General features: G+C 43.4%; 1 protein-coding gene across 1 annotated transcript in view; it reads right to left on the bottom strand.

The window, feature by feature from the left end:
* kiaa0825 (KIAA0825 ortholog) overlaps positions 1 to 25,975 on the bottom strand; it is a gene marked incomplete at its 3' end in the record, with an annotated part of 119,125 nt that overhangs the window by 56,415 nt on the left and 36,735 nt on the right. Inside the window, 12 exon segments of the mRNA XM_080034950.1 lie at positions 5,143 to 5,237; positions 6,763 to 6,921; positions 8,759 to 8,903; positions 11,300 to 11,406; positions 11,963 to 12,267; positions 12,364 to 12,594; positions 14,664 to 14,843; positions 17,846 to 17,985; positions 20,006 to 20,116; positions 20,443 to 20,649; positions 22,357 to 22,547; positions 24,933 to 25,083. Of these exon segments, the coding sequence (XP_079891076.1) occupies positions 5,143 to 5,237; positions 6,763 to 6,921; positions 8,759 to 8,903; positions 11,300 to 11,406; positions 11,963 to 12,267; positions 12,364 to 12,594; positions 14,664 to 14,843; positions 17,846 to 17,985; positions 20,006 to 20,116; positions 20,443 to 20,649; positions 22,357 to 22,547; positions 24,933 to 25,083 (2,022 nt within the window).

The raw sequence follows: 25,975 nt of genomic DNA, 5'->3' as shown, positions 1-25,975 counted from the left end.
TCTGTTGGATGTGACTTTCACAGTCTGCTGGCGGTTTTTGTGTGGAAGCCATCACATCTGCGACTGGCCGTTTGATTAATGAGCCTCTCAGCTTGTCTGTGCAGTTTTGAGGAGGGGCCACGGCCTTATCCCAGGCATCACTGATTTATTCGCCTTTGGAGCAAACCTTCCAAATATCACGCACACTGAAATATAAGAGTTAACATTCACACACATGCGGGGAGACACATGTACGCCCTCTATGATATGCATACGGTTTACAAGACAGTGCAGTGCAGAGCAGACACGCACGCACACAAGAAGACAGGCATGGAAAACGGACTCGCGTGCACACAAGCTCGTCCCTCCCCTTCGCCACCTGCTTACGGCTAATGGAAACCTCAATGTGTCAGTGCTGTCCAGGGGTAGCGAAGACAAAACACACCATGTATAACCAAGCAGACAAAAGATGTATTCTGTCTCCACCAACACAAACTCCCATCCCCAGCTGTCAGTCAGCGGTAGGGGACACACACAAACACTCACACACACAAGGGGATCGACTAGAGAAGAAAGAAAGAAGCCCTTCCTCAATGACACATCACACTCTCCTGATTTTCAAAAGAGACAAGTCTTTTGAATCTTCTGGCCTTGCAAGACGGAGAGCCTGATGATGGCTCGAGAGTGTTTCTTCTTGTTTCTTTGGCAGCGGCAGCCATGACACGTCACTCCAGCTAACCTTGAAGCCACTTTTGCTGTGTTGTTCAATGCTTCCACAACTATAGGGCAACCAACTGCTCCAAATAGTACAGTAACATTGCCCTTTAGTCAGATAAATGATTTTTGAAATACTTCCAGGAACATAAATGTGCCTAAGCGTGTGTGTACTCCCATTATAGGCATGCGCACATACACTCGCACACATTCACAAAGCCCCCACCAACCACTAGCACACACTCCCTCATTTCCCCGAAGTAAAACCATTAATCCAGACACACTGAGATCCAGCTTCTCCCCAGGTTGATCAGCATCCGTGGAGGAAGACGAACATTCTGACATATTTGTTTTTATTTTATTCCCAGAGAAAAAAAGGCCCGCCATATGGCAGAGGCTCAGGAACAGATGGCGATTGCCCACTTCCTGAAATCACAAGCGTCTATCGCTGCAATTTAAGGAGCCGCTCAAGCAAGAGAATGCCACAGATTGGCATTTTTCCACAAACTGCTATTGTTGTGGACCTGAGGGGTAAGAGCAACAATGAGACAATGCAGGGGAAATGCTTTAGTGTTCAGTAGTTACAGTGTGGCTTACCACATTAAGCTACCAAATCTATCTATCGGTCAATGCTGCTAGTGCTCTCTTACTGTGTGAAGAAAAATCCTTTACGATGCGTGCATACTCAGTATATGAGCTATGGACATAACACAAGCCACAGCCTATCTTACTTAAAATGTACTGTTTGTCAAAGAAATATGTCCTTGTTTTAGGGAAACGGTAATAGGAGAAGCAGACCAGTGTAGTAGATGTAAGCATGAATGTCCTTGGATGATATCAGGTCTTTATGATGGAGTGGAGGAGCCGCCCTGTGACACATGGAACCCCATCTCTCATACTTGGCTAGCCCTTATCAACGAGGTCAGAGGACTGTCTTTGACACACAGTCAAAAGGAAAGTGTCTCCAACAGTCACCTTGGAAATACTCCATACTTTCTTCACATATTTTTTTTTTTATGGAACAAAAAAATGACATAAATGTACACGAAGGCCTTGTCACACAATCCGAGTTAAAATAAGAAAGAAAGAAAGAAAGAAAGAAAGAAAGAAAGAAAGAATGGCCATCATCTCTGCCATTAATTTCAATCTCCCACCTACACAGGGACTTGGTTGCTATTGACTGTTTTTCTTACAAAGTATGCTAAAAGTGTTCCCTGAAGAAAAGAGTGTTTCAAAGAGGGACCAAGGGCAAAGCAGATGAGTTATCCATCCATACATCACTAGTTGAAGAGAAACTATTCAGTATCAGGTGAATCACTTAGTACTCTGACTCCATGCATAAGCAAAAAGGACGGCTCGTGAAGTCAAAGAGTGAGGCAATGTGGACACATTTCAAACTGTAGATCATGAGAGTTAACACAAAAGGCTCGGTGTGCAATTTGCTCAAGGTGCAACGTCAAGTACGTATTTAACCTAGCAACAGTATGTCATTGATGTTGGCTTTTGAAAAAAAGTATTATCTTGTTTTAAAGCTGCAAGAGACTCATGATAAAAGAAAATGAGTCCTATGAAGATGTGCCCCATAACCTTGAATCCTGAATACTTCATTCACTAATGCATTTATATCTAATATCATGACTTGATTTAATTGATAAAGATGCTATAAAGATGAAGACATGATTAAAAAGTGTAAGAGGTGAGGAGACAGGAAGCCCAAAGCGAACATGCAATTAATAGTCTTTCTAGGAAATCCTACTATTGTGGGTAAAACTAGGCTGGGAGCCTCAGTCCGTCATGCCATCAGCTAATTTTTTTAATCGTTTATTAAAAAAACAAGCCAGCGTCCATTTTGCCTGTCACTAATCCACTTAAATGATACCACAAAAAATTGCTTCCTTCAACCAATCGATAACTAACCAAGCCAGTCCAACAGTTAGTCAGCAACTTAACCAGCAAAAAAGCAGGCTACAAAGTTAGCATCCACAAGTCATCCATCTATCCATTCAAACCGCCAGCCTGCCAGGAAGCCAGGTCAGCCAGTCAGCCAGTCAACCCTGGGGGTCGTAGTGTGGTATTAATCAGTCTGCTTTCTGCTGAAAAGCTCAATCTGTGGATGATGGATGAGCCATTGGGCTGAGGGAACTGAAGTGACAGGTGACAAAGAAGGACACACACACCTGTATAAATCCATTCTCCCTCCTGTCTGGCCCCGATGCTACATCGTCAAGGTAGCAGGGTGAAAGCGTATGCATGTGTATGTGTGTGTGTGTGTGTGTGTGTGTGTGTGTGTGTGTGTGTGTGTGTGTGTGTGTGTGTGTGTGTGTGTGTGTGTGTGTGTGTGTGAATGTGAGTGTGAGCTGCAATTGTCTCAGCACTGCTAATGAAGTCATGTGAAAAGTGATTTAACAGCGCTGGTGTAAAAGCCTAGCGCCCTTAACTCATAGCCTTGCTCCATTAGAATGTGATATAAACCCTGGGCACAATAACTGTCCTGCCACTGTAACAATATATAGGAGGCCAATGGGCCACACTGCTAACTCACACAGTCCAGGGAGGGAACACAATATATTGGCTAGGTGCAGGTAAGGGAAGTCATTCAAGGAGACTAAAACTTTGTATTATAAAAAAAAATATCTTGTGAACATCACAACGTACATAATTTACGAAAGACATTGTCATTACGATTACTAATGCCACGTGAGATTATATCATGTTGTTTTGTCCAGCAGCTGGAGCTACTAAAGAGAGGCATTGTTGTGAATTTGGTGAAAGTAACCCAGGGCAGGGCACTTCAGTCTGTGCGGTTATGCAGAAAGCATTATCCGTATCTGCGCCAACAAATGGATCAGTGGATCTGACATCAGTGCGCTTATCCCGTGAACGGTCTTCTATAGCTTGAGAGAGATTTTTTTTTTTTGAGTCGGAGATGGATCGGAGGAAAAACTTTGACAGCTTACATGTCGCCAGCCGTGAAACTAACTTCCCTGCTCTGTGCAAGGCAAGCGTCTCAGGCAGAACCAAAGCCATTCTCCAAATCCTCCATGAAATCTGCTCCTCTGGCCCGACAAAGACAGGCTAATGAGGCAAACGCCACAATCTCAGACACTTTGATACTGTGAGATTAGGGTGGATTATATAACCTTTACCCCCCTCCCACTACCATTAATACTTTTTAGTGCCTTGTCAGTATTGACTGCTCTCTCTCTCTCGCTCTCTCTCTCTCTCCATGTCACTCACAATCTCAAACTTCAAGTCCAATCTCTCTTTTATCTCTCTCTCTCTCTCTTCCTATCTGACTTCCTATGCACTTTCAGTTTTTATTCATGAATGCTCCAACACTAATTTGGCTCAGTCAAGCAATGACAGTATCTGTTTTACCATGCAACAAGGCAGCATGTAAGAGGCGGAAGAATGGAGTGTGTGTGTGTGTGTGTGTGTTTGTGTACGCACGGGAAGAGGGGGTAGAGAGGCATCAAGGCGACAAAGCTCGTCACAGCACATAGCTGCGCACTTCACCCTTATTAGACCTGTGTCCTTGGCAGATGCAAAGCTTGCCCTTTGTTTCGAAAGGTGTGTGTATGTGTGTTACAATGGCGGCAGTGATTTAGAATGGATTGGGCGTAGGCGTGGAGACAAGGTGCAGTAGCCCCATGGCTCCCTGATAGCTGGCAGCGTGACAGCTGGGAATGGAGAACAGGGAACAGCCTGAAGTATTGCCATCTAATATGTGTCACATCCCTGCATAAATATTTATGCCCGTTGCAGAGCAGGAAAGGAAGGGGGAGGGGGAGGGGGGACATGGGCAAAAACTCTTCAATCAGGTATCAGCTGACACCAAGATCTGACCTAGCCAACCCTTTTCTACCTCCACCTACCTTTGGGGTTGTTCCCAGGTCAGACTGAAAGTGGGCGTATACCTCTATTACCAAAATATGCAAACATTTTGTCCATGACAGTCAGTCGCACATGCATTAACAAAAGACAGGATTCTATATGATTCAACACACACAGCATACACCACTCCGATATAATTGTTCCAAAGTGTAAGCTAAAGGACTTCCATTGTGGAAGCCACGGGAGCCCTTGGCCTTTCAACAAAGTGGAAGTTTGTACCTCTGATGAAGAGCAACTAATATCCCCAATGACTGAAGCTTATGCCATTGTGGAGTCAAAAGGGAATTTAGTGGTGCGGGGGAAACTTTGCTTGAGGGGTCCCTAGTGAGCGGCTCATTTTGTACAGGTAAAAGGCGCTACTGATGCAGCGCAAGCCTCTATGGAGCGCGGCTTTTATTTCATGAAAAGGATGCTGGGTAACAAACAAAAAACCTGTGAGGATCATAATAAAAACAGGAAAAAAAATACTTTTTTGGATGTGCGTGCACACGTACACACACAAACACACCCCTGTCAATGACATGTGCATGTGTGTAACAAGTGAAATGTTTTTACCTGTTGGCCAGCAGAGCTTTGAAGGTGACCTGACTCATGCCCTGATAGGCTGGCAGCATCCTTGGCCAGTCCCATGCCCAGTCCACCAAGGCACTCTGTTGATGTATGAGCAGAGCGTATTGTTAGTTATTAATCAGGGTTAATACCATCAGTGCATTACCGCTCCAGCTGGGACCCACTAACAAAGGAGGAGGGGGGGGTCCCCAGCGCAGGCTACCGACACCAGGCCATCAATCATGTCCGCACAAGAAGGTTTTTATTCCAATAAGACAGCAATTAATTTATAAATCCATTTGGGGGATGTAGCCATCATTTATAGAAAGATAAATCAATTTTGGGAGGGAGTCGTTACTCTTCTGACTGCGTTGCTTGTTTTTCTTCTTCTTACCATCTTTAATGGCAACTCGCCAACCCCCCACCCCACCCCACCCCAGATCCTCTCTCTCTCTCTATCTCTTCTTTCCGTAAACACACACACATAGAGACACAAACACACTTGACACTTGCACCATATTGGGAGAGCAAATAAAAATCAGATTGCTTTGATTGCCAAAATGTCACTCTTAACTCCAGGCTTGAGTTTTATTGACAAAAGGAGGAGAACTCCACTCGTTCGCAGCATCCATCCATCCTTCCCCCCTGTGCTCCTTCCTCACACAGGTGATTGATGGGTGGAACTTTTTCTCCTCCTCCCTCCCATTTTATGTGACAAACAACACAGACACCTGAAGCGGAGAAGGGATTTTAATCATTCTCTTAATAGGGTGTTTCTATGCAAAGCTATGCAGCCTCTTGTGATAAGCTGAAAGCAGCTCTCTGGATTAAAACGTGTAGTGAAAACAATAGCAGCCAGCAACACAGCTACATTACACAGGATCACAAATGTATAACTACATCTAATCCCTTTTTTAAAAAAGTTAAAAGATTCACACAAGCGTAGAGTCTTGAGGAAATACAAGCTTTTGTTGATTGTTTTGTGTGATATCAGCGGTATTTCCCTGGGTAGTAGACTTATCCCTTTTATAGTGACAAGAAATCTAACAATTAACTGAACATCACGGTGGCACTCCTGGGGATAAGTTTGGTGTAAGAGGGTATACGGTTCAAAGCCCCAATGAAGTGCACTTTAAGACTGCACTCTCCTTTAACTCTTTTTTCTTATGAGAAAGAAAACTTCTCTCATCTTTTAACCTTTTCAGGCTTCTTTTCTTCCTGCCAGCCTAACTCCTGCACGGGGAAAAAAAAAGGCAACGACCTATGGAGAATAGGAAAGCCGAGGCCCCGAAAAACTTCAGAGATTGCCACGGTATCCAGTTCACTAGAGACTCAAAGCGCTCTCCTAACCTTCAACATTTCTAAGCCTACGGCCTTGGGAGAGGATGTTCAAACGACCACGCCCTGTACACATCACAAGTACATCCACATGGTGCAAAGTCTAAAAAAAGCTAAAAAAAAATCATAAGAAGGTCAGAGACATTTTTCAGAGTTAAAAGTAATTTGATGTAAAAAATAATCAAATCAAATGAGTTCCTATTTTAAAAAGCCCCAAATCACAAATAGCCGTTTGCTTCAGTGGGCTTCAAATACACTGTGATAGTAAGTTAAATGTGCTTGACAAACCTGATCTAGCTTCTTCTTGCCAATGTGGTCAAATTGATGGAGAGGGTTGAAGGCGGCAGCGTCCACTTTCTGATTCCCCGAGACAAACTCAAAGTTCACCGAGTGAGGAGGACGGTTGGGCGAATTTGTGCTTCCGCTTAGTATAGACGTTAAAAGTTCCTGAATCCAAGAAGAGACGGGAGAGAGAGAGAGAGAGAGAGAGAGAGAGAGAGAGGGGGAAGAAACACAAGAGAGACTGAAAGGATGGAGGTTGAAGAAAGAACAGACATTTTTATGACTGACAAATTCTAAAAGAAAAGGAAAAAAAGGTTGACGGAATAAGACCAACAGAGAGAGGCCAAAAAGTTGTTTACAAGTAAAGTGAAAACTTCCTCAGACTTAAAAAAAGTGCAGCACAGCATACTCAAGGACATTCAGCGTACACTGAACTGACATTATAGCAATGTTCTTTTACTGTTGCAATATTCCTTTTTCCCTTGTGATAGGGATAATAAACTTCGGAAAGTTTGTTTCACACTGATTGACCCAGTTTGATTGACCCAACAAAAGAACAAACTAATCTAGCTCAGATGAGGTTTTACACTGCACTGTATTCAGATGTATGTTCCCATCCACATACACACTAATTGATCAGACTCACAAACGTGTTCATAAGATCTATTCATAAACAGTAATGATAACAAAACAGATAACATGTGTAGATGAACAGAAAGGGAAAAACAACAGGGTTACCAGGACGCCAGTCCTTTTTTTCTGTAACCTTTGCGGTGGTAGCTTAGTACAGGTGGGATGTATAGGATAACATAATGAGTATGAGTGTGTGTGTGTGTGTGTGTGTGTGCGCGCGTGTGTACATGGGCATCCTGGTGTGAATTCACTATATTCCCATCCGTCAGTTTGACATGGCCTCCAAACCTGCACACCTCCACCTCACCACCAGCCCAGTGTGTCCCTGACCCGCGTGTACTTGCCTCGACCTTGGAGTTGGGTGGAGAGACTTGAGCATGCCAGGAGGGTAACTCAAAGTGTACTAGGGAATCCCATTCATTCATATAGTATTCTATTCTAGAGTTGTGGACTCCGTTAAGGGCAGCAAAATATACACTATATGGTGCTCAGGTTTTCTTTGTTATTCCATGCTGTGTCTTACTAGACAGCTCTATAAGAGAACCATGTCAGGAAGAGTGGCATGAGCACCAACCAAGTCTAGCTAGCTTTCCCTAGCCCTTTAGTACAAATATGTAAATGGGCGTGCTAGCTACGGTGGGCCACATTTGTTTACATTCCCTTTGTTAACATACCAGTTTACAGTGCCTAGTCTGTGTATTAACATCAGATTTGTTTCAACACACACACACAATCCATAAAGGTAGTGGATCATGATGAGATATTCACTAACAACAAGCTCTCCCCAGAATCCATGATTACACCTTTAACTGGCTTGTACTGTAGGTTGAGGACGTTTCACTTATATGTATTATCCGTGAGTCCACTTTATCTTTAAAGTACATGTATTAACCAACTGTAAGCTTAAGGGAAAATATCACTTAATTCTCCTCATACATTAATCCCAATCAATGTTGGCACTTTATTGAGAAGTGCTACTCTTGATTTTGTTGAACTTTTTTTTCCTCTACATTAAAGTGAATTTTTGCTTAAATAACTTCCACTTGCTCACAGACTTTTTCCTCTTCTCCTGCTGACTCAGATCTTCTCCAAAAGAGCTATAGAGTATATTGAATAGGATGACTCCATGTGGCTTCCTTTCCTCTACATGTGGTGAGCGTATAACACGGGAAATCACTGTAGGCTTGCACCCCTGAGGTCACATGAACAACAGAAGATCAGAACGAGCAGACTGCAAACACACACACACATAAGCAGCAGCCCTCTTCTCTCTGATTCTCTCCCCCCCCCCTCCACCCCCCTCTCTGAACAGCCTGCGGCCACAGGCCAGCAGCCACCTAATTGCTGGGGAGAGGGAGTGCTTCCCTACCTCATTGCCTTGGATGATGTGATAGATCTGCCTCAGGTAGTCGCTGCCACCTGCTTTGTGGCAGACCTCCAGCAGCATCAGGCCTATTTTCTGCTCAGTCAGTTCAGCCGCAGCCACTCCGCTCTCCCTCTCTCGCTCAAACACACTGAGAGAGAGAAAAACAGAGAGATGGCAAAATGAGGAGATGGGAGAGAAAAACACACACACAAAGAGCGAAAAAATACTGAGCGAGGCCAAAAGAAAGAGAGAGAGAAAACAGGAAGAGATGGGGTTGTTGTCAGCTTGTATCTCTATACTACCTCTGGCTGAGGAAGTATTTTCTAGTTTAGAGAAGAATTTGGGATGAAATTTGGTAATTTTTGTTTGCCATGCAACATGAGTTCATGCCAGAGGGCAAAATGAACTTAAAATGCAATCCTAGACCAGGGAAGACATTTTCGCTAGACTTGCTAGTCTGGAAATGCAGCCCGGTCAAGGCTGGTGAAATGCCGAAAAACTCTTTATTAACTATAATTTGTTTTTTAACTGTTCCTATTAGCATTCATGAGATACATAGGGAGTTTGACCGAGGGATGCTAGTGCACTAAAAAAATGATTGGTATGTGTGTTCCTAAGCATGTACCTGTGTGTGTATTGTGTGTGTTATCGCGTGTCAAGGTCCTCATGCATGTACAGTCCCCCCCATCCCTGGCAGACGGCCGCATCATTTTCCTGCCCTTCCTGTATGGATGGATATCCCACTACCGTCCATCAAACCTCTCTCCCTCTCTCTCTTCCCTTTTGTAATTATAAGGTGGCAGAAACGGTGTCGCCTGTCAGCCAGCCATTGGCTTGCTTGACATTGAGAGTGGCAAAGGAAGAGGAGTCCCCCTCTTGTCCATATTATACCCCCCCCCCCTCCCTCTCATTCTTTTGCCTGGGCCGCCCAGTCGGTGGTGGTTGTTGTCGGCTAACGGTGGCTGTGCACCCGTGTCAGCACCTGCGCTTGTATCCTTTCCTGTCCATCACTGTGCAGGTGAAGCAGATGATTGGATTCAGTCAGCGGGGTGATTAATGAGGGCCCCTCCGGATTTGGGACAGCCTATCAATCATGTCATTAGGGCCAATGTGCCCTGAAAGAGGCAGACCTCCGCCAAGGAATAACTGCATTCATCTTCATCTGTGTATGCATCCCGTCAGCCCAGCCAGGGTCACCATGATGGAGAACAATAATCTTCTCCTCTACAAATTACTTTGCAAAGACAAGGTGGGTGTGGTGTGGTGTGGGGAGGGGAGGTAGGGGGGTTACAGTTGGGAAAGAAAGGAGGTAAAGTGGGATGGAGGGAACAGAGGTGGGAGGGCTTGCAAAGGGGCAAATGCTCTTTTTGGCGAAGGGGTTTACTTGTGTGTGGGTGTGTGGGTGGTTGTGTGATGCCAGTGAGTGGGGTGCCCTTTGTTTTTGGAGTTATCACATCCACCACTGTCTCTCTCTCTCTTTCTCTCTCCCTGTCTCTCTCTCCCGCTCCCTTTCCGACACTGTATTTTGATTGTTTACAAGCCTGGCGTCACTTCCCTGTGAAGGTTAGTTTAATGAATAGTAATGATCCCGCTGAACGCCTCCGACAGGTGATACATAATCACTCTTCTTTCACTTTTCCACTCAACCTCCTCACCAACCCTCCACCACCCAGTCTCCTCTCTCCCCCCCCCCCAACCCTCCAATGTCTGTTCTTTCTCTTCCTGTCACTGAAACAGACAGCATTTCCTAGAACTGGCCATAATCTACTCAGTTATTTTTTTTATCATCATTATCTATTGTGTTCCTTATCTATTTGTAATTGTACATCACTGAATCACCTTTTCATGAGGATGGATGCATTCAGAGTTTGTTATGATGAAGTGAGCGACCGGAGGCACAGTTTTCTGGGAACAAGAGCTACAAAACGCCCGAGCCAAAAGGTCACAGATCAGCCCAAAGTGAAAGCTGTTTTCCCATCACTCCAGCGTGCAGACCGCTCAGTCAGATGGCACGTCCATCATTTACCACAACAGACACAATCGCAGATTCATTGATCTTACTCACGGAGCTTTTCAATGAAAAATGATCTGCATGATGCGATACATCAGAATTTGAATGCTCAATTAAAAAAAGCACAAAAAAAAACACATATCCGAGCTGCATTCTTTTCCATTGTTTTTTTATTTATTCGGCATCTGTTTTGAATGTCAAGCAGCTGAATACACCATCAGTCAGTTTGAACCTCTTCCTTCATCGGCCCCTCAACCTCCATCTTACTATTGCTGAATCACTTTAAATTATGTATTGGGAAATTCATTCCATTAAAAAAGCTGTTTTTACAATGAAGAATTATTTCAATGAAATGATACTTCATCATTTGTTGAAGTTGAACACACATAATCAATATCAACTGAGACAGATGATGGATAATGCATGTAAAGCACTTCCCTGAATGCATTATAAAAAAAAGAAATTACTTAAACTGCATCAATACCACTTTGACCTTGATCTCTTTGCTAAACCCTTTGCAGTTGACCTCTCACCTGTCTGAGCAGAGCTTCCGGGCTTTCTGCAGCTGCATGTTTGTCCACTTGGGCCTCTCTTCCTCCAGAGCCTGAAGCACTTTGTGCACTGCGGGTTTGGGAACACCCTGTAAGACACACAGCAGAACAATAGGTCAAAATAAGTCAAAGTCAGATGGTTGAAGGTAGATTTTATGGCAAAATTAAAATGAACCGTACATATGATTTAATGACTGTATTAGGGTTAACATGCATATTTATAAGTATATATAAATATATATTTTTTTTTGTTGCTTTATTTATACAGGTAAATCCCATTGAGACCGTAGACTCTTTTACAAGGGAGACCTGTTCCCATTTACACGTTACCATTCACACACACATTCATACAACTATAGCAGGCTAACTATCGACATTCATACGAGGCAAGGTGAAGGTGAAGTGTCTTGACCATGACACAAGTGGCAGGGGGCGGGAATCGAACCGCCAACCCTTTGATCATTGGCCAACCCGCTCTACCACCCGAGCCACAGCCGCCCCAGGCTTTCTTTCAACAAGTGGCCTCCAAGCACCCGTTAGTACTATGCCCTAACATAGCATAATTATTTTAAAAAAGGCAGAACTTTTTTTCTTCTATTCTAGATAATGTTGTTATTATCAATATACATGAACCTTAGCCCTTACCTTCTGTTGAATGCCCATGGCGGCCTGAAGGCACTCGGCCAGCAGGGACAGTGGTTCCTTTGCCCCACTGTGCAGGGCCAGTCCACTGATCTGTTCTAATGTGTGCAGGTCCTCCAGCCCCTGGATCAGACAGCCCAGCTGGGCCCAGAGCAACAGGCCCACCAGGCGCAGCTGCCGGGCATGCTGGGAGAGGTGCTTCTCGGCCACTTGGAAGAGGAAGCGGATGGGGAGAGGCACTGATGCTACGGCCGAGGGCAGGTGGGTGAAAATGAAGGACAAGGCTCGAATGGTGAAAGATATGACCGCTGGAAAAGGAAGAAAGAAGTGTTACCTATGGGGAGGAAAACAACAAACATTTTCTCAGAGCACACTCTGAATTGTACACCTGAGTATGTGCTTACTTTTAGTGGCAGTCTCTTTTCCTCTTGCTTCCAACGGCGTGTAGTTCCATTCCTTTGGTATTTTAGCCAGGACACCCTCCGGAACATCCCGCTTGCACAAGGCTCCACTGGGCTCCTCTGTGGCCTGCCAAGCCATCACCATGGAGACCAGATGTGACAGGAGCGTGTTGGTAGACTTGGTGACTGCCTCCCGGACACAACTGATCACTACCGGTACTGTCCGTGTTGTGTCTGACACAAAGTGAGAAATGAATGCAAGCAGGTGAGAAGAAAAAAAAAGTTACTGTACAAACATCCAATTCAATGTTCTTCTACCCATCATTGATTTTGAGGACTCAATTTGAAAAAATACAGCACAAAGCTGTGACCATTATGGTGCCGTAAAAAAGACAGAGCCAGCAAATAATATGAAACCCAGATAACAGGCTAAAGAATTATAGGATTCAATTGACTCACTTGAGAGTTATAACTTTGAGATATAAAGTATCTGCTCTATCAGCTGAAATCAATTTAGTGTAGAGTTTGTCTGCATATTTGTGCCATGGAATTTTTCAGACCACCAACAATGAATGTTGTAAGAGTGTCTACAATGATATGAAATGAACCTATAGAGGAAATGGAGTCCAGTTGAATTGAATAAGCAGGCACGTTGCCTGGTGTATTAAAAACCTGAACAGTGAAGTTTCCCAATGCATATTTAAACAGTTATGGCCTCCAACTGAAGGTAGGAGCTTTTTGAAAATATTATTTTAAAATATTCTTTAACAATACTTGGTCTTCAATCATAAAAAGGTTTTAGACTTGTCAAAGACCCAAAAAACATGTCAGACTATAATAAAATGGATTTTTACAATTGCCAATAAATTAGAGTGGGTCACATTTCATAAGTATTGGTATTGTGTGAAGGGGCTTTTAAAGCACAAAAGTCAGTACAGTGTGCTCAGCCATTTTTAAGAAATGACTCAGATTTTTTAAACAATGGGGAAACACAGAGACATGTGTGGCTTGGCATCCACGGAGGGCTAGAAGGTGTTCTGTTGAAATATCTACACTAAAAGCAAGTAATGTCAAGTTTAATTCAGATGTTCTCAATCAAACCCAGGTGGCCTGACAGTAGGAATCTTACTACCTTCTCCAGGTGCACTATATGTCTTTGGTTGCTCTGCCCTTTCATATCCTCGCTCATATTGATAGCAGAGCTGCTACAGCATGAAGTTGTATGGCACCCATAAACTTCCTACAGCGTCGGGCTGTAAAAACCAAAGGCTACAACAGAGAGATATAGTGCTGTGGCGCGAAGGAAGTGCACTCAAATCTCCAGGGAGGAGTAAAAAAAATGTGTGACCTCAGACCTGCAGAAAGAGAGGAGAGCGGAACAGAAAATGATATAGCTTTTGGAAGCGAAGGGCTCTTTGGCAGGTGAGACCTAGACCTATTTTTCAAAGTCACTTGGCTCCTCAGACTTTACACACCGCCCGCTACCGTATTGACTAGTGTATTGATTCAAAACAACCTGCTACCGTGTGATGAAACATCAGTGTAAGTGGAGAAATAGTCAAACGCTCAATGTAATATATGAAAGTTAACTGCAGAGAACAGTTTAAATAGAAATGGGGGCACAGGGGGTATCCTGTAACCAAAATTATTATACAAAGATTTGGCAAGAGTCCCATAATTAAACTAATTACTCTGTGAGAAAAAAAATGATTGGATGACATTGAGGAGTTCTCGCTCTGATGCGCTCTATCTCTCTTTTTCGTTCTTACCCTCCGTCGACCCCTCCCTTGCTCTGTCTCCATCCAAATACTCTTCTCCAATCACCCTAATTTATGCTACAGTAATTACCACTCACCCAGGATATAAAATCAGCACCAAAAAGACTCCATACTCCACAGGAGTTCTTATTAAGCTCTATATCAAAGCTTGTACGAGAGAGAGAGGCGGAAGGAGAGAAAGAGTTGGGGAGTAATTGCAGTCTCTGTAACAGCATATTAAAGTCATGCCTTAGCTCACATGCATGCAATGTCAATACTGCCCCCCCTGGGATTTTGTTTGTGTTTAGAAACATATCGTAGCTAACACAGTTTTTTTCCAATTTAACATTAAATGAGAATGGAGCACCGACTTGGTTTTTTAACTTAGCTTTATTTTGCAGGGTAGGCTATATAGAATGGATAGAAAGTATACTATCCTGCCCCATACACCAAATAGTACTAAGCCAATAATAAATGAAAATGTGAAAAAATGCAATTGAAGTTGCTCTTCTGAAGAAAAAATATGACAACCTGTTGCTACTTTACCTGCCAGTGTGTAAAGATGTTCCCATAGTTGTGCCCTCTCCAGATATGGTTGAAAGACCTGAGTCAAGGCCATTGGAACATTGTTCAGATAGCTGAAAAGGTTGAACAATGCAACCATGAAGTCATCTCCTGCTTTACAGCTCTCTGTAGACCTTTCTAAGCAGCTATCCTGGCAAAAATCTAAGAAAGAAAGAAAAAGCAGTCTGAGTGTTGAAAATGTCAATGAATTAAGGCAATCTTGGCAAACAACAGGATATTCAAAGCAATTGAAATTATACACATGCATTCAGTCAGGGGTGTTTAGGTGAGTGTCAATTCTGACAAAAATATCAACCTTATAGAGGTAGGTAGAGAAATATGTTAAACCCTATCCTATGAAACAGCATCTTGATTTCTTTCTTTTGTTTCCCGCAAAAAACACATTGGAAAAATGTCAAGGCTGCCCACACCTGACATATGTTAACAGAAAGGGTGCACAAAAGGCATTGTGGAATAGAAGGGGAAGGAAAACCAACATCTGCGTTAGATAGAAAAAAGAAGAAAAAAAAACACTGAACAAAAAAAAAAACGGAGCAAAGAAACGGATTTTCAAAGCCCCCACAGCACATGGAGACAGGAAGTGAAAGGGAAGAGGTTTTGACAGGGTGTCCTTGTGGGGGCTGCTGTCTTAACACAGGGCTCAGCATGGAGGTGTGTGCGTGCGTAAGCCATATGGATGTCTATATATGTGTTTTTTTGTGTGCTTACAAAGTGTGTGTGTGTGTGTGTGTGTGTGTGTGTGTGTGTGTGTGTGTGTGTGTGTGTGTGTGTGTGTGTGTGTGTGTGTGTGTGTGTGTGTGTGTGTGTGTGTGTGTGTGTGTGTGTGTGTGTGTGTGTGTGTGTGTGTGTGTGTGTGTGTGTGTGTGCGTGCGTGTTAAGTTGACAGGGGTTGCCGAGGAAAAGGCCCAGTGCTCCAGAGGTGGCAAACATCCAGTGGTCTGTCAGTCTGCTGTGTGGGAGATGACAGCTATTTGAATGGGAGAGTGTATGCAAGGCAGCAGTCGATGAGGGGAGGGGGGGGGGGGGTGTTGTGGGCTTTCTTCTGACTAATGCTGGACTATTTTAAAAATGACAGGGCTAAATTAGCCGCTGCATCAAAAGGCCCAGTTATATATCAGTCGCCCTTAATAACAGGCAGGTAGCTAAGCACTGCCACCTATCAAGGTCCAGACGAGAACTGAGTGATTTCCTTTATCTCCCTGTCTCTATCTCTCAACTCTCCCTCTATGTCTCGCACTCTCTCTCCCCTTCCTTTTCCCGATAACACATCTAACACATACACTCAAAAGTGGTCAACCGAACCTGACCTACAATCAGTCTATTAGGCAAGGCATTATGTGGGTTATGCCAGCATCTTGTTCTCTCTGCCTGTCTGGTAATTGGTCCTTAAGGAGAGAGTGTTCTGAATATCGCTGAGACTGTGGCTGCAAACGGTCCAAAGGAACAAGGGTGACTAACATTAATTTCCACTTGGGGTGCTGGAGAGCATGGCAGGTTAAGTAGGTGCCTTTTCATAATGATCCCATTATATGGAGCAGCAGCAGACGACTTCACAAAAACAGATGACAGTGCGCTGGCCTGGCACATCTCTGTGGAGTTTCCACTCTACAGCATAGAATAGCCGCCAATATGTTTGTGTCTCTCAACGAGGATTTCTCAGTTGTTTTATCTGTTTGTCCTCCTTTTTTCCCTCTCATTCCCTCCCCTCTCTGTCTCTAAGATTATCCAACCTTGATACATGGCCAATGCATACACCTGTTTATCTTCCGGACGACCAGTCAACCAGTCACAAGGGCCCTCTCTGCAGACCTCTGTAATTGGAAGCAGAGACGCTGATGATAATAAAAAGGCTGTGTGTGTGTGTGTGTGTGTGTGTGTGTGTGTGTGTGTGTGTGTGTGTGTGTGTGTGTGTGTGTGTGTGTGTGTGTCTGTGTGTGTGTGTGTGTGTGTGTGTGTGTATGTGTGTTTGTGTTTGTGTGTGCGTGTGCAATGGAAGTAGTGTGTCTTTTGATTTATGGTGAGTTACGCAAAAGCAAAAACTGTTATTGTAAATGTGGAGGAGAGTTCATCCCTCTGCGAATAAAGAAATCTTCAAATCATCAGACAATAGGAGGTTCATTTAGGTATGCAATAGCTCCTTGATTGTAACAAGGGCTGTTGACTTGGTTAATTGTATGTACTGATAGCCTCGATCCAGACAAAACAAAGGTAGCGCATTAGAGAGAATAAGAAGAGTCCACCTTAAGTAGTTTGTGACTCACTGTATCATTATCTCTGAGCAAAATACACTTGAATGAATTGCCAAGAAAGCCCCAAGTAACGTCCCAATGCAGTATGGACATACAGTATATGGGGACGTGACAGTGGCTTATGGGAGTGTAGGCGTTCAGTCAAGCTGTCCCTTCTGTCTGTCCGCTTCCTGGTTAATTAGCCCGTCACCGTGATAACACGCGAGAGTCAGCGCTTCCACCGTTGATTTACGGCGGCGCGTAGGGGAGAGGCAATGCGGAGCCTCATGAGCCAGACTCAGACCAAGCGAGAGAACGAGACAGTGAGAGTTGTTATTAATGAGGTCGCTATAATGTGAATTAATGTGCGAGTGCACAACAGTCTTTAAAGGTTAGACTGTTGCCAGTGCAGAGGGGAAAAGGAAGGAAGGGGGAAAAAATCTTTAAAGGTCAGCGGGTGTGCTCTGCCCGGGCCTGTTGAGTGTTTATTACTGCTCTCTATTGATTTAGTGATGATGGTGACCAAGGTGAAAATGATGATGAAGGCAAAGATGCTGATGATAACTTCATAAAATGAATAGAGCTCATCTAAGGGTCTATATAACTCGCTTATGATCTCAGAGCACCTTAATTAAGACAGTGGTAAACACCTTCCCACACATAAAAGGCCCCTGCTGGATGGACTCTGAGGGTCTAGTATATTAAGAGAGGAAATATTAAAGAATTCAATATTTTCAGATGTTTCTATTTCTACAATTCTTTTTTGCAACTAGGCTCATGTACACAAACACACACACACACACACACACACACACACACACACACACACACACACACACACACACACACACACTGTACTGCCCTTTTATTATTCACAAATACCAATGCATGTATAGCAAACAAAGGCAGACTTACAAGAGTTTTCCTGGAGTGTTCTGGGCAGGTGACAGTCTCTGTACAGCAGTATTCGCAGTAGCAACCTGGGACTGTGTCCTGGGTCAGAGGTCAGCAGCCTCAGCTGACATGTAGAGGCTGCCTGGCCCATAAGGCCATCTCTGACAGTGGAGAGAAGGAGAAGGAGAAGTTGACAGTTGTGCAGTGTCAGGTGAGTTTACAGATAGCAGTCCATTTAGCAGGAGACAACAAACGCCAGACAAAGAGACGTCACGAGTACAAGACAAAGACCCAAATCACAGTTTGTCTTGGATGACAGTCTGGGAGGAAACAGTGTTTATGCTTCATTGGTAACTTCCTTCAGTGTCACTCACTCCTGATACGAGCTTAGTCTGCAAATGCCTTCACTCTCGCTTACTTATAATGTGCACCGGGAAGGAATTAGCTCTAATCTTGGCTAGCTAAAACCAAATTAACATTTGGGAGACAGCCAAATACATGAATATACAGCATAACCCCCCCCTCCTACATCTTTTGTATAACCAAGAGGCTGCAGCCAGCTGTGGGTAATGAGCCGTATCCTTGGTCTGTGTGTGCATGTAATGTGTGTATGTGTGTGTGCGTGCTCGCCCCCTTCAGACTATGATTGTGGTTATGTATGTGCGCAAGTGTGAGAGCATGCTGACATGTGTGTGCCTGCATGTTACTTTATACATCTCAATAAATTCTAATGGAAGGAATGGACCTAGTTTGTCTGAAGAGTGAGAGAGGCAGGAGGGAGTACAGGGGGTGTCTGCCCAGAAATTAACCATTCCATTTGAGCCAGAAAGCTAGAGCAGGGTGCACCCTGCTGCTTGACTGAGGAAAGCTATGCTTCAATCTGGCAGTGCAATTTATGATGTCACTAGGGCCGCAAATCCAGAAGAAATCCTCTTTTAACTGCTCTGATAAATCTACCCGGCTACAGCGCAGGGTCAGCTTACAGAACCAAAACACACATATACAGACACCACACAAACGCACACACATACACACACACACATACACACCGTTTATGAGCAAAGGCAAGAATGTGTTTAAATACAGTCACGCATAAGCCCAGAAAACATAACTTTAGATGCCTACTTTTATAGCCTGTAATGCTGGATGATATATCAATGTGCTTTGTGATTTGGTTATTGTTTTACTTAATAACCATAACAATGGGTTTTACTGTAATTGGCTGGAGAGAGCCCACAGAGGCTGGGTCCTGGATGAAGACCTGTGGATCTGGCCCCGAGCCACTGGCAGGCCCCATGGCGCCCTTGCAGGCAGGCATGAGGTGGGAGCAAAGAAATAAAGAGCTCATAAAAATAAACTAATTTCAGCTCTCCAATACTTAGGAGCAGGAGAGCAGGGGGTTAGTTTGATTTGTGCTCCATCAGCACGCCATGACATCACCTCTGGCAGCGAGGGAGATGAGAGGGGAGGAGGGCGGAGGCAAGGGTGAGCAGGGAGAGTGATTGACTGCCCTGTAGAGGTCACAACAGTAACTGGACACACATGTACACATATGCAATGCATGCATGCATGTACACATACAGGCATACAGAAGCAAATACACAGCACTGTCTACTCTGTTGACGCCTCATGTGTAAAGCCCTCAGCAGCCTTCAACATTAGCTAAATCAGTGTCAGCGCCAACAGTAGTTTATTTTTTAATTTTTTTCTTCTTTCTCAGCTTGCATCTGTGTTGTATTACTACAGCAACTAGCTTGAAGCCCTGAGCAACGGGTAAGGCATGGTCATATATCCGCACGTACAGTATGCAGCTGTAACTCTGAAGATCACACACACACACACACACACATATGGTTCTCTATACAGTGGGTGGAGGTGTTCGTGATGGCTTAGCATAACAGAGTTTGTGTGTGTGTGTGTGTGTGTGTGTGTGTGTGTGTGTGTGTGTGTGTGTGTGTGTGTGTGTGTGTGAACATGCACATGTGTACTGACTGTAAATTGGCTAATGGATGCATGGTATAATGGGTGTTTTTGGTTACCATATTGTATGTGCTTCTTATTTCTGTTTTCTTACGATTTCTTTCAGCGAATATACTGTATCTGTATAGAAACTGTAAAGTAACCCAGTTTTCCCAGGGGGATCAACAGAGTATGTTTGATTCTGGAATGGGTTAAACACACCTTATGATCTGCTCTGTGAAGAGGTCAGGATTGATAGCATTTAGCCAGTGGATAGCAGGGCTGTCAGGCTGAGGTGGCATGGACTCTTTCACAGGATTATTCATAAATATCCTGGAGTAAATTGGGAAAATACATGGCATCTCATACAATTTATATATAAAACATTTATTATTTTCTGGTCATTTATTTAGATAAAAAATATCAGGCAGTGATATTTACAAAACCAAATAAATCTTCCAGTGAGTATAGAATACTTTCATATTACAGTTAGCAACTGGCTCATGTCAAGTCAAGAATTGGACTAAACCGATGGTCAATAAGGCCACAACATTCCAGAGTTAGGGGACACTGTCATGTAATTACCTCAATTAACTACATTAGGTCATATTTTGCTTTTACTCAAGGTTGTATAACAAAGAAATATACTGCAGACCAACCTGTAGAGCAAAGATAGAGGTGCTGTGACAATGATTAGGACAGTCAGGAGTTGCTCACACAGGGTGTGAATATGGTGGGACCAGTGGGCTCTGTCTGCTATTATGGCAATTGCAGGAGAAGGATTGGTTTGCATCAAGTCCTCAGGACTGTCACACACACTCCACATAAGCTGCTCCACAAACAGCAACACCGCTGTGATGTCACACCTTAAAACCAGAGTAAGAAAACAAAAAATATCAGATGTGAAGGGAATAGTTTTAAGAACACATAAAGACAGAGAAAGATAAATATTAAGGCATTATTATATTAAGGCACTTCATTTTTTTAAAGGCTAACATCCACCCTTACATTATGGCATAACTGCCTCACTGCACAGCCAGTCAGATAACATAACCTCCTGGGGATTTTACTGCAGGATTTGGATTTCACAATAAAAGTCATTGCTTTTGCATTTAGACACCCCTAAATCTGTCCCTTTCAATTGGTTGGGCAGAGCTGCTCATCATCTCCCCATGTCCTCATTCGGTGCTCTCCCATTGTGATAAATAGTAAATAGAAAAAAAAACACAAAGATTGACTGATGCAGGGAGCAGTGACATGCCATAACAGTACCCATGCGAGTGCTATATACACATAACCATCTGTTCAGGCTAGCCTTACACTTTATAACTGTCCCCCCAGAAACACAAGCATCTCCAGGCAACATAAGCCAGGCTTTGTGTTGGCATCCTGTGTTGCTTCACATGTGTAATGCACTTCATCTTTGTCACTTTTACATCCTCTAACTATGTGTCACAGTTTAACCTGTACATTGTCCTAACTTAGGAAGAGAAGATGACCCTAGAGCCCTGTACAGAGTGTGTGCATATGGCAAGCTAACACTATGTTCAGAGTCAGACCATATACTGTATAGTATATAAGACCTCTTCCATTAGACCCAAAGGAGCTGAGAAACAGTGAACGTTTAAATGATTAATGGCTTCTTCTTTTTTTAGAAGCTCTGATGTAATTTAGGATACTTTTATGTGTAGCCATTTCAACATTAATGTAGGGAGATAATTGTGCAGTTAAACATACAATCATAATATCTACACAAGAACATCACTGGAAAATAATCACTCACAGAGGTACAACACTCAAAATTCATTTTAATAGTTGGCAAAGAAATCATAAATTATTTACAAGAAAAATAATCAATTTAGATATATTATGAATATAATAATTGGGTTACCTGGACTTTCAAACAATACTTTAGGAAACAACCTCGCTACACAGGCTCCATTTAGAGGTTGTTCTAGAGCTCTGGATCCTCATGTTCCAATTTCTATTTATTTCTCGTGTTGGCTTAAAAGCTGGGGTTTTCTTTACTTCTGTTTCCAAGTTCAAGAATAATCGTTGAGCCTCAAGCCGACATGACTGAGAGGTCCTTCGAGCTAAAGCTAAAAAGGAACTTATGGTGAGATTGTTTTCTCAATTATCATCCCATTATATCTCATGTTAGTCTGTGAAATTGATACTTGTATATACAGTTTCTAGAAATTCAATTAGGAAACCGTTTAAAAAAGAAAAATAAACCAGACAGGAATTCCTGTTTTGGCTAGCCAGTGAATTAAATACCCAGAAAGGAAGGTACTGCATTACATTAATGCAGTGATTATTTTAATCTAATTGTCTAATTGTCATTTGGCAGTTCGTTCCCACTGATTTGCAACACTGCTCACAATAGCAAAAAAAAAAAATTATCATATTGTCACATCAGTAATTCAATTATAGATTCAATGAGTGGGCAAGAATACAAAGTGTAGCGTATAGCACTAATTTTGGTATGTTGTTATTTTAGTATAGACTTGTTAATTATACAGAGAGTGACATAAGGAGTAATATGAGGCTAGTGTGCTACATGCTTAGAGTACCTGATTTGCAGGTGTCTCTTGTATGAAGGACGGGCTGTGGCATATCTGTGCACCAGCAGCTGTAAAGTCTCTGACAGCACTTGGCCCAGGACCTGCTTGGCTAGCTGTGGCGGAAGGACCGCCCACATGTCGCTACGGAGACCGCACAGGAAGTAGGACCACATCTGCACCGAGAAGGAACAGCGCTCACCCTGTGGAAGAGAGTGGTTTGACATGAGAGGGAAGGAGGGAGGGAATATGAGAATATATTGTGATATGGATATTGGCAGCAGTGACACAAAAACAGACAAGGAGGAGACAGAGATAAAATAGATGGAGAGAAGAGAGAGAGAGAGAGAGAGAGAGAGAGAGTAAGAAAACATGAAGGAGAAGAAAGAGAAAGAAAGAGAGAGACAGAAACAGAGGCAGGTCTGTCAACGCCAGGATGTCTCACTGGTCACGCCACCTGCACTCTGCACCTGGCTCTCTTTCCCCCCACTGGGATAGTCGACCCGGCCGCTTTTAAAGTCCTGAACTGCAGAAGACATCACACAACAGCAGGCACACACTCGCACACTCAAACGCGCTCACACGTACAGAGAGGTAGGAAAATGAGGACTTCTCCGAATAAAGGGGAACAAAGGCAAGCGGCGAGTGAAAGTGAGAAAAAAGAAAGGCAGATGAAGACGAAGGGGACATATGGGGAAAACAGATTATGATCCTGGCATCCTGCAACTTCAGAAAGGATAGAGACGTCTACCTCTACTTGACCAAACTCGTCATGTTTAACCTCTGACAATAAACTGCTCCAGTGTAGTGTATTGTAGTGTGTGTGTGTGTGTGTGTGTGTGTGTGTGTGTGTGTGTGTGTGTGTGTGTGTGTGTGTGTGTGTGTGTGTGTGTGTGTGTGTGTGTGTGTGTGTGTGGCGGCGATACTGACACTGTCCAAAAAAAAAACTCCCCAGCAACTTCCTCCCCTGTCTGAAACAAACTCCTCATGCTCCCTCAGCCCCCTCTCATTTTCTTCCCACTTCACCTCATCCATCTAGCATGTTACTTCTTCTTCTCTCCTTCCTCTCCTCCCCTGGAGCCAGTCATTTAGGGATCGCTGGTTGATGAGGAGCGTGACCGAGCTCTATGTCCGGGATTACACCGTCATCCTCCGCCCGTGGACAAGCGCAGACACACACAGACCCTTGGATCACAACCAAGAGCCAGGCCATAGCAACATGTGTGGCGGTATACTGCTTTTTATCCGTTCGCTCAAGTTCAAACCTTTATACACAACCAGCCAGGGTCAACTATGAACAAATTAATTATTAGAGAAGACAGCCTGGCAGCAGCAGCAGTGAGTGAGTTCTGAATCTGGGACTGGGAACTGAGGGATGGAATAAACTTGGAATCCCATAAAGTATTTTTTTTTCTCAAATGTAATTTTGCATTTGGCTCTGAAGGCTCTATAAGGCAAAAATCCCTGACAAGGATGCGTAGCCAAGGTCGAGCTCTAAACTTCCTTTGATTGCCTGTAACTGACCGCATGCGCCGCTATTATAGCATATTATATATTGCTCTGCCAACAGCTACTCAGGTGTCAATATCAATTTAAAATAATAAAAAAAAATGATTTAAAAAAAAATCTCAAGCTGGAGAAAGGTCTCTCTGGAGTTACACTGAGCTATGAAAGAAATAGAGGGCTGGGGGATCCAGGATATGGAAACTTGATGCATACAACACATATACAACAGACAGAAAGAAAATATGGATACATCCATACACACACACATACCAAATGAAACGCACATCCGGAGAGGCTGCTGCACACCCACACGTGCATTCATCTGCACAGATGCACACGGGCATGCTTGAACAAAAGCACACACCTGCGCACAGCAGGTCTGTCTGACACCAGTGACCCGGGGAAGGAGGGAGGAACAAAGAGGAAGGGTAAAAAAGGGAAAAGCTGAGTAAAGTAAGAAAGAGAGGGGAGGTTTAGATTGGTTTAAGGGCATGAAGGTATGGGAGTTTTCAGGGGCCCTATGTGCTGTTTCCAGACAGTCCCAGTGTAGACTGCAGACTTCAGACAGCTGAATCCCTGGAGCCCCCAGGGCAGCATGGAAGCCACAGATGTTCTCAGGGAGCTCTGTGTGTGTAGAAGGCTCGCTTTAGAAGAGTGGGAGAGTAGGAGGTGAAGGTGTATTGTGGGAATGAAAAGAAGAAGTAGTGAGAAGAAAGCCCCCAGAGTATAATTCCTGGAGTTTCCTCGAAAATCTACAGAAAAAAATCCTACTAAGACATGTGGCATTAGAAGTTCTACTTTTTTTTATGATGGAATGAAATGAAATCAACACCAGAACATCACTGGAAAAATATTGTATGTATGACTGTCTTTATGATTTGGAGGTAAATATTCAATACTCAATTAGGCTTCACAGCATACAGTATATCTTAAATGAGGCCACATACATACTGTTTATACAATTACATAAGAGTTTGGCATGGTGTGGCTTTTTTTCCCCAAGGTGTATTGGGGAGGAAAAAGAAAAAATTAAACCACATAAATAGTAGGGATATTATGAGGATAATATGAGGAAACTTTACCTCGTAGAAGGGTTTGTGGTCAGCCCAGTTGTGACTCTCTGCGTCTTGGAGAATGCAGGTATGACAGACTTGGACACAGTAGCTGGTCAGCTGTTCTCTCAAGGCCTCCACTGCTTCTTGGTACTTCTGGATAGGCAGCAGGGTCAGGGGTCTATAGGCATAGAGGAAACAAACACACTTTTAAACGGTTATGCTAGAAAATACACAATATTTCATTCAAACGGTATATTTATAACGGCAAGAATAGGGGTCAAGCGGCCAATATGCCAGGCACAGTCCTGTAATCCAGGTGCATAATTGACTACATACTGTATATTCAGGGAGCTATCAAACAAAACATAAAGGGGGGGAAATGATTAGATGAAAGAGAACTGATGATTTATTCTAAAAAGCTTGCCGTGACATTTTATATCCTTTAAATCTGCCCTGCCTTGATACTTTCCAGAGAGAGGCAAGAGTTTAACAGGGGTGCTGGAGGGCTTAAAAACCACAGGGACGGGATGGAGGTAGAGAGAGGGACGTGCTTTATGACCGGAGGGGGCACCAGTGCAAGTGCAGGTGTAGGGGCCAGAGGTGAGACAACAGGAGCACTAGGGGCACCGTGGATGCCTTTAGAGGGGATCTGTTAAGAGCAGAGGTTAAGGGGGTATTACGGGGCATTAAAACTCAGCCAGATGTAGACACAATATGGATGTCATTACCTCTTGTCAATCATTTCTGCTCTTTTTTTTTTTTTTTTTTTTTTTTTTTTACTTTCCGCTCCACTCCTGTTATTGGCAAGTGTAGGATTTCATTTGGATTTTTTTTTTTTTTTTCAAAATATGTATGTATTCTTTTTAGGTTGTTTTTGTGTTACAAGGCTCACACATTTTTGAAGCGAGAGATATTTATTTTATAGATAAGACAAGAGTCAAAAATCACATGACAATATACTGTGTACAAGGTGGCTAGAGATGGCTGCGATATACTGATTCAGGCTATGTAAATACATTCAGTTGATTATCTGTTGAACAGGCTATTGTTGAAATAAGCTGCTGAAATAC

The sequence above is a fragment of the Ammodytes marinus genome, assembly GCF_949987685.1.
Source record: "Ammodytes marinus genome assembly, chromosome: 2".
Lineage (NCBI taxonomy): Eukaryota > Metazoa > Chordata > Actinopteri > Uranoscopiformes > Ammodytidae > Ammodytes > Ammodytes marinus.
This window is presented reverse-complemented; position numbering and strand designations above follow the sequence as displayed.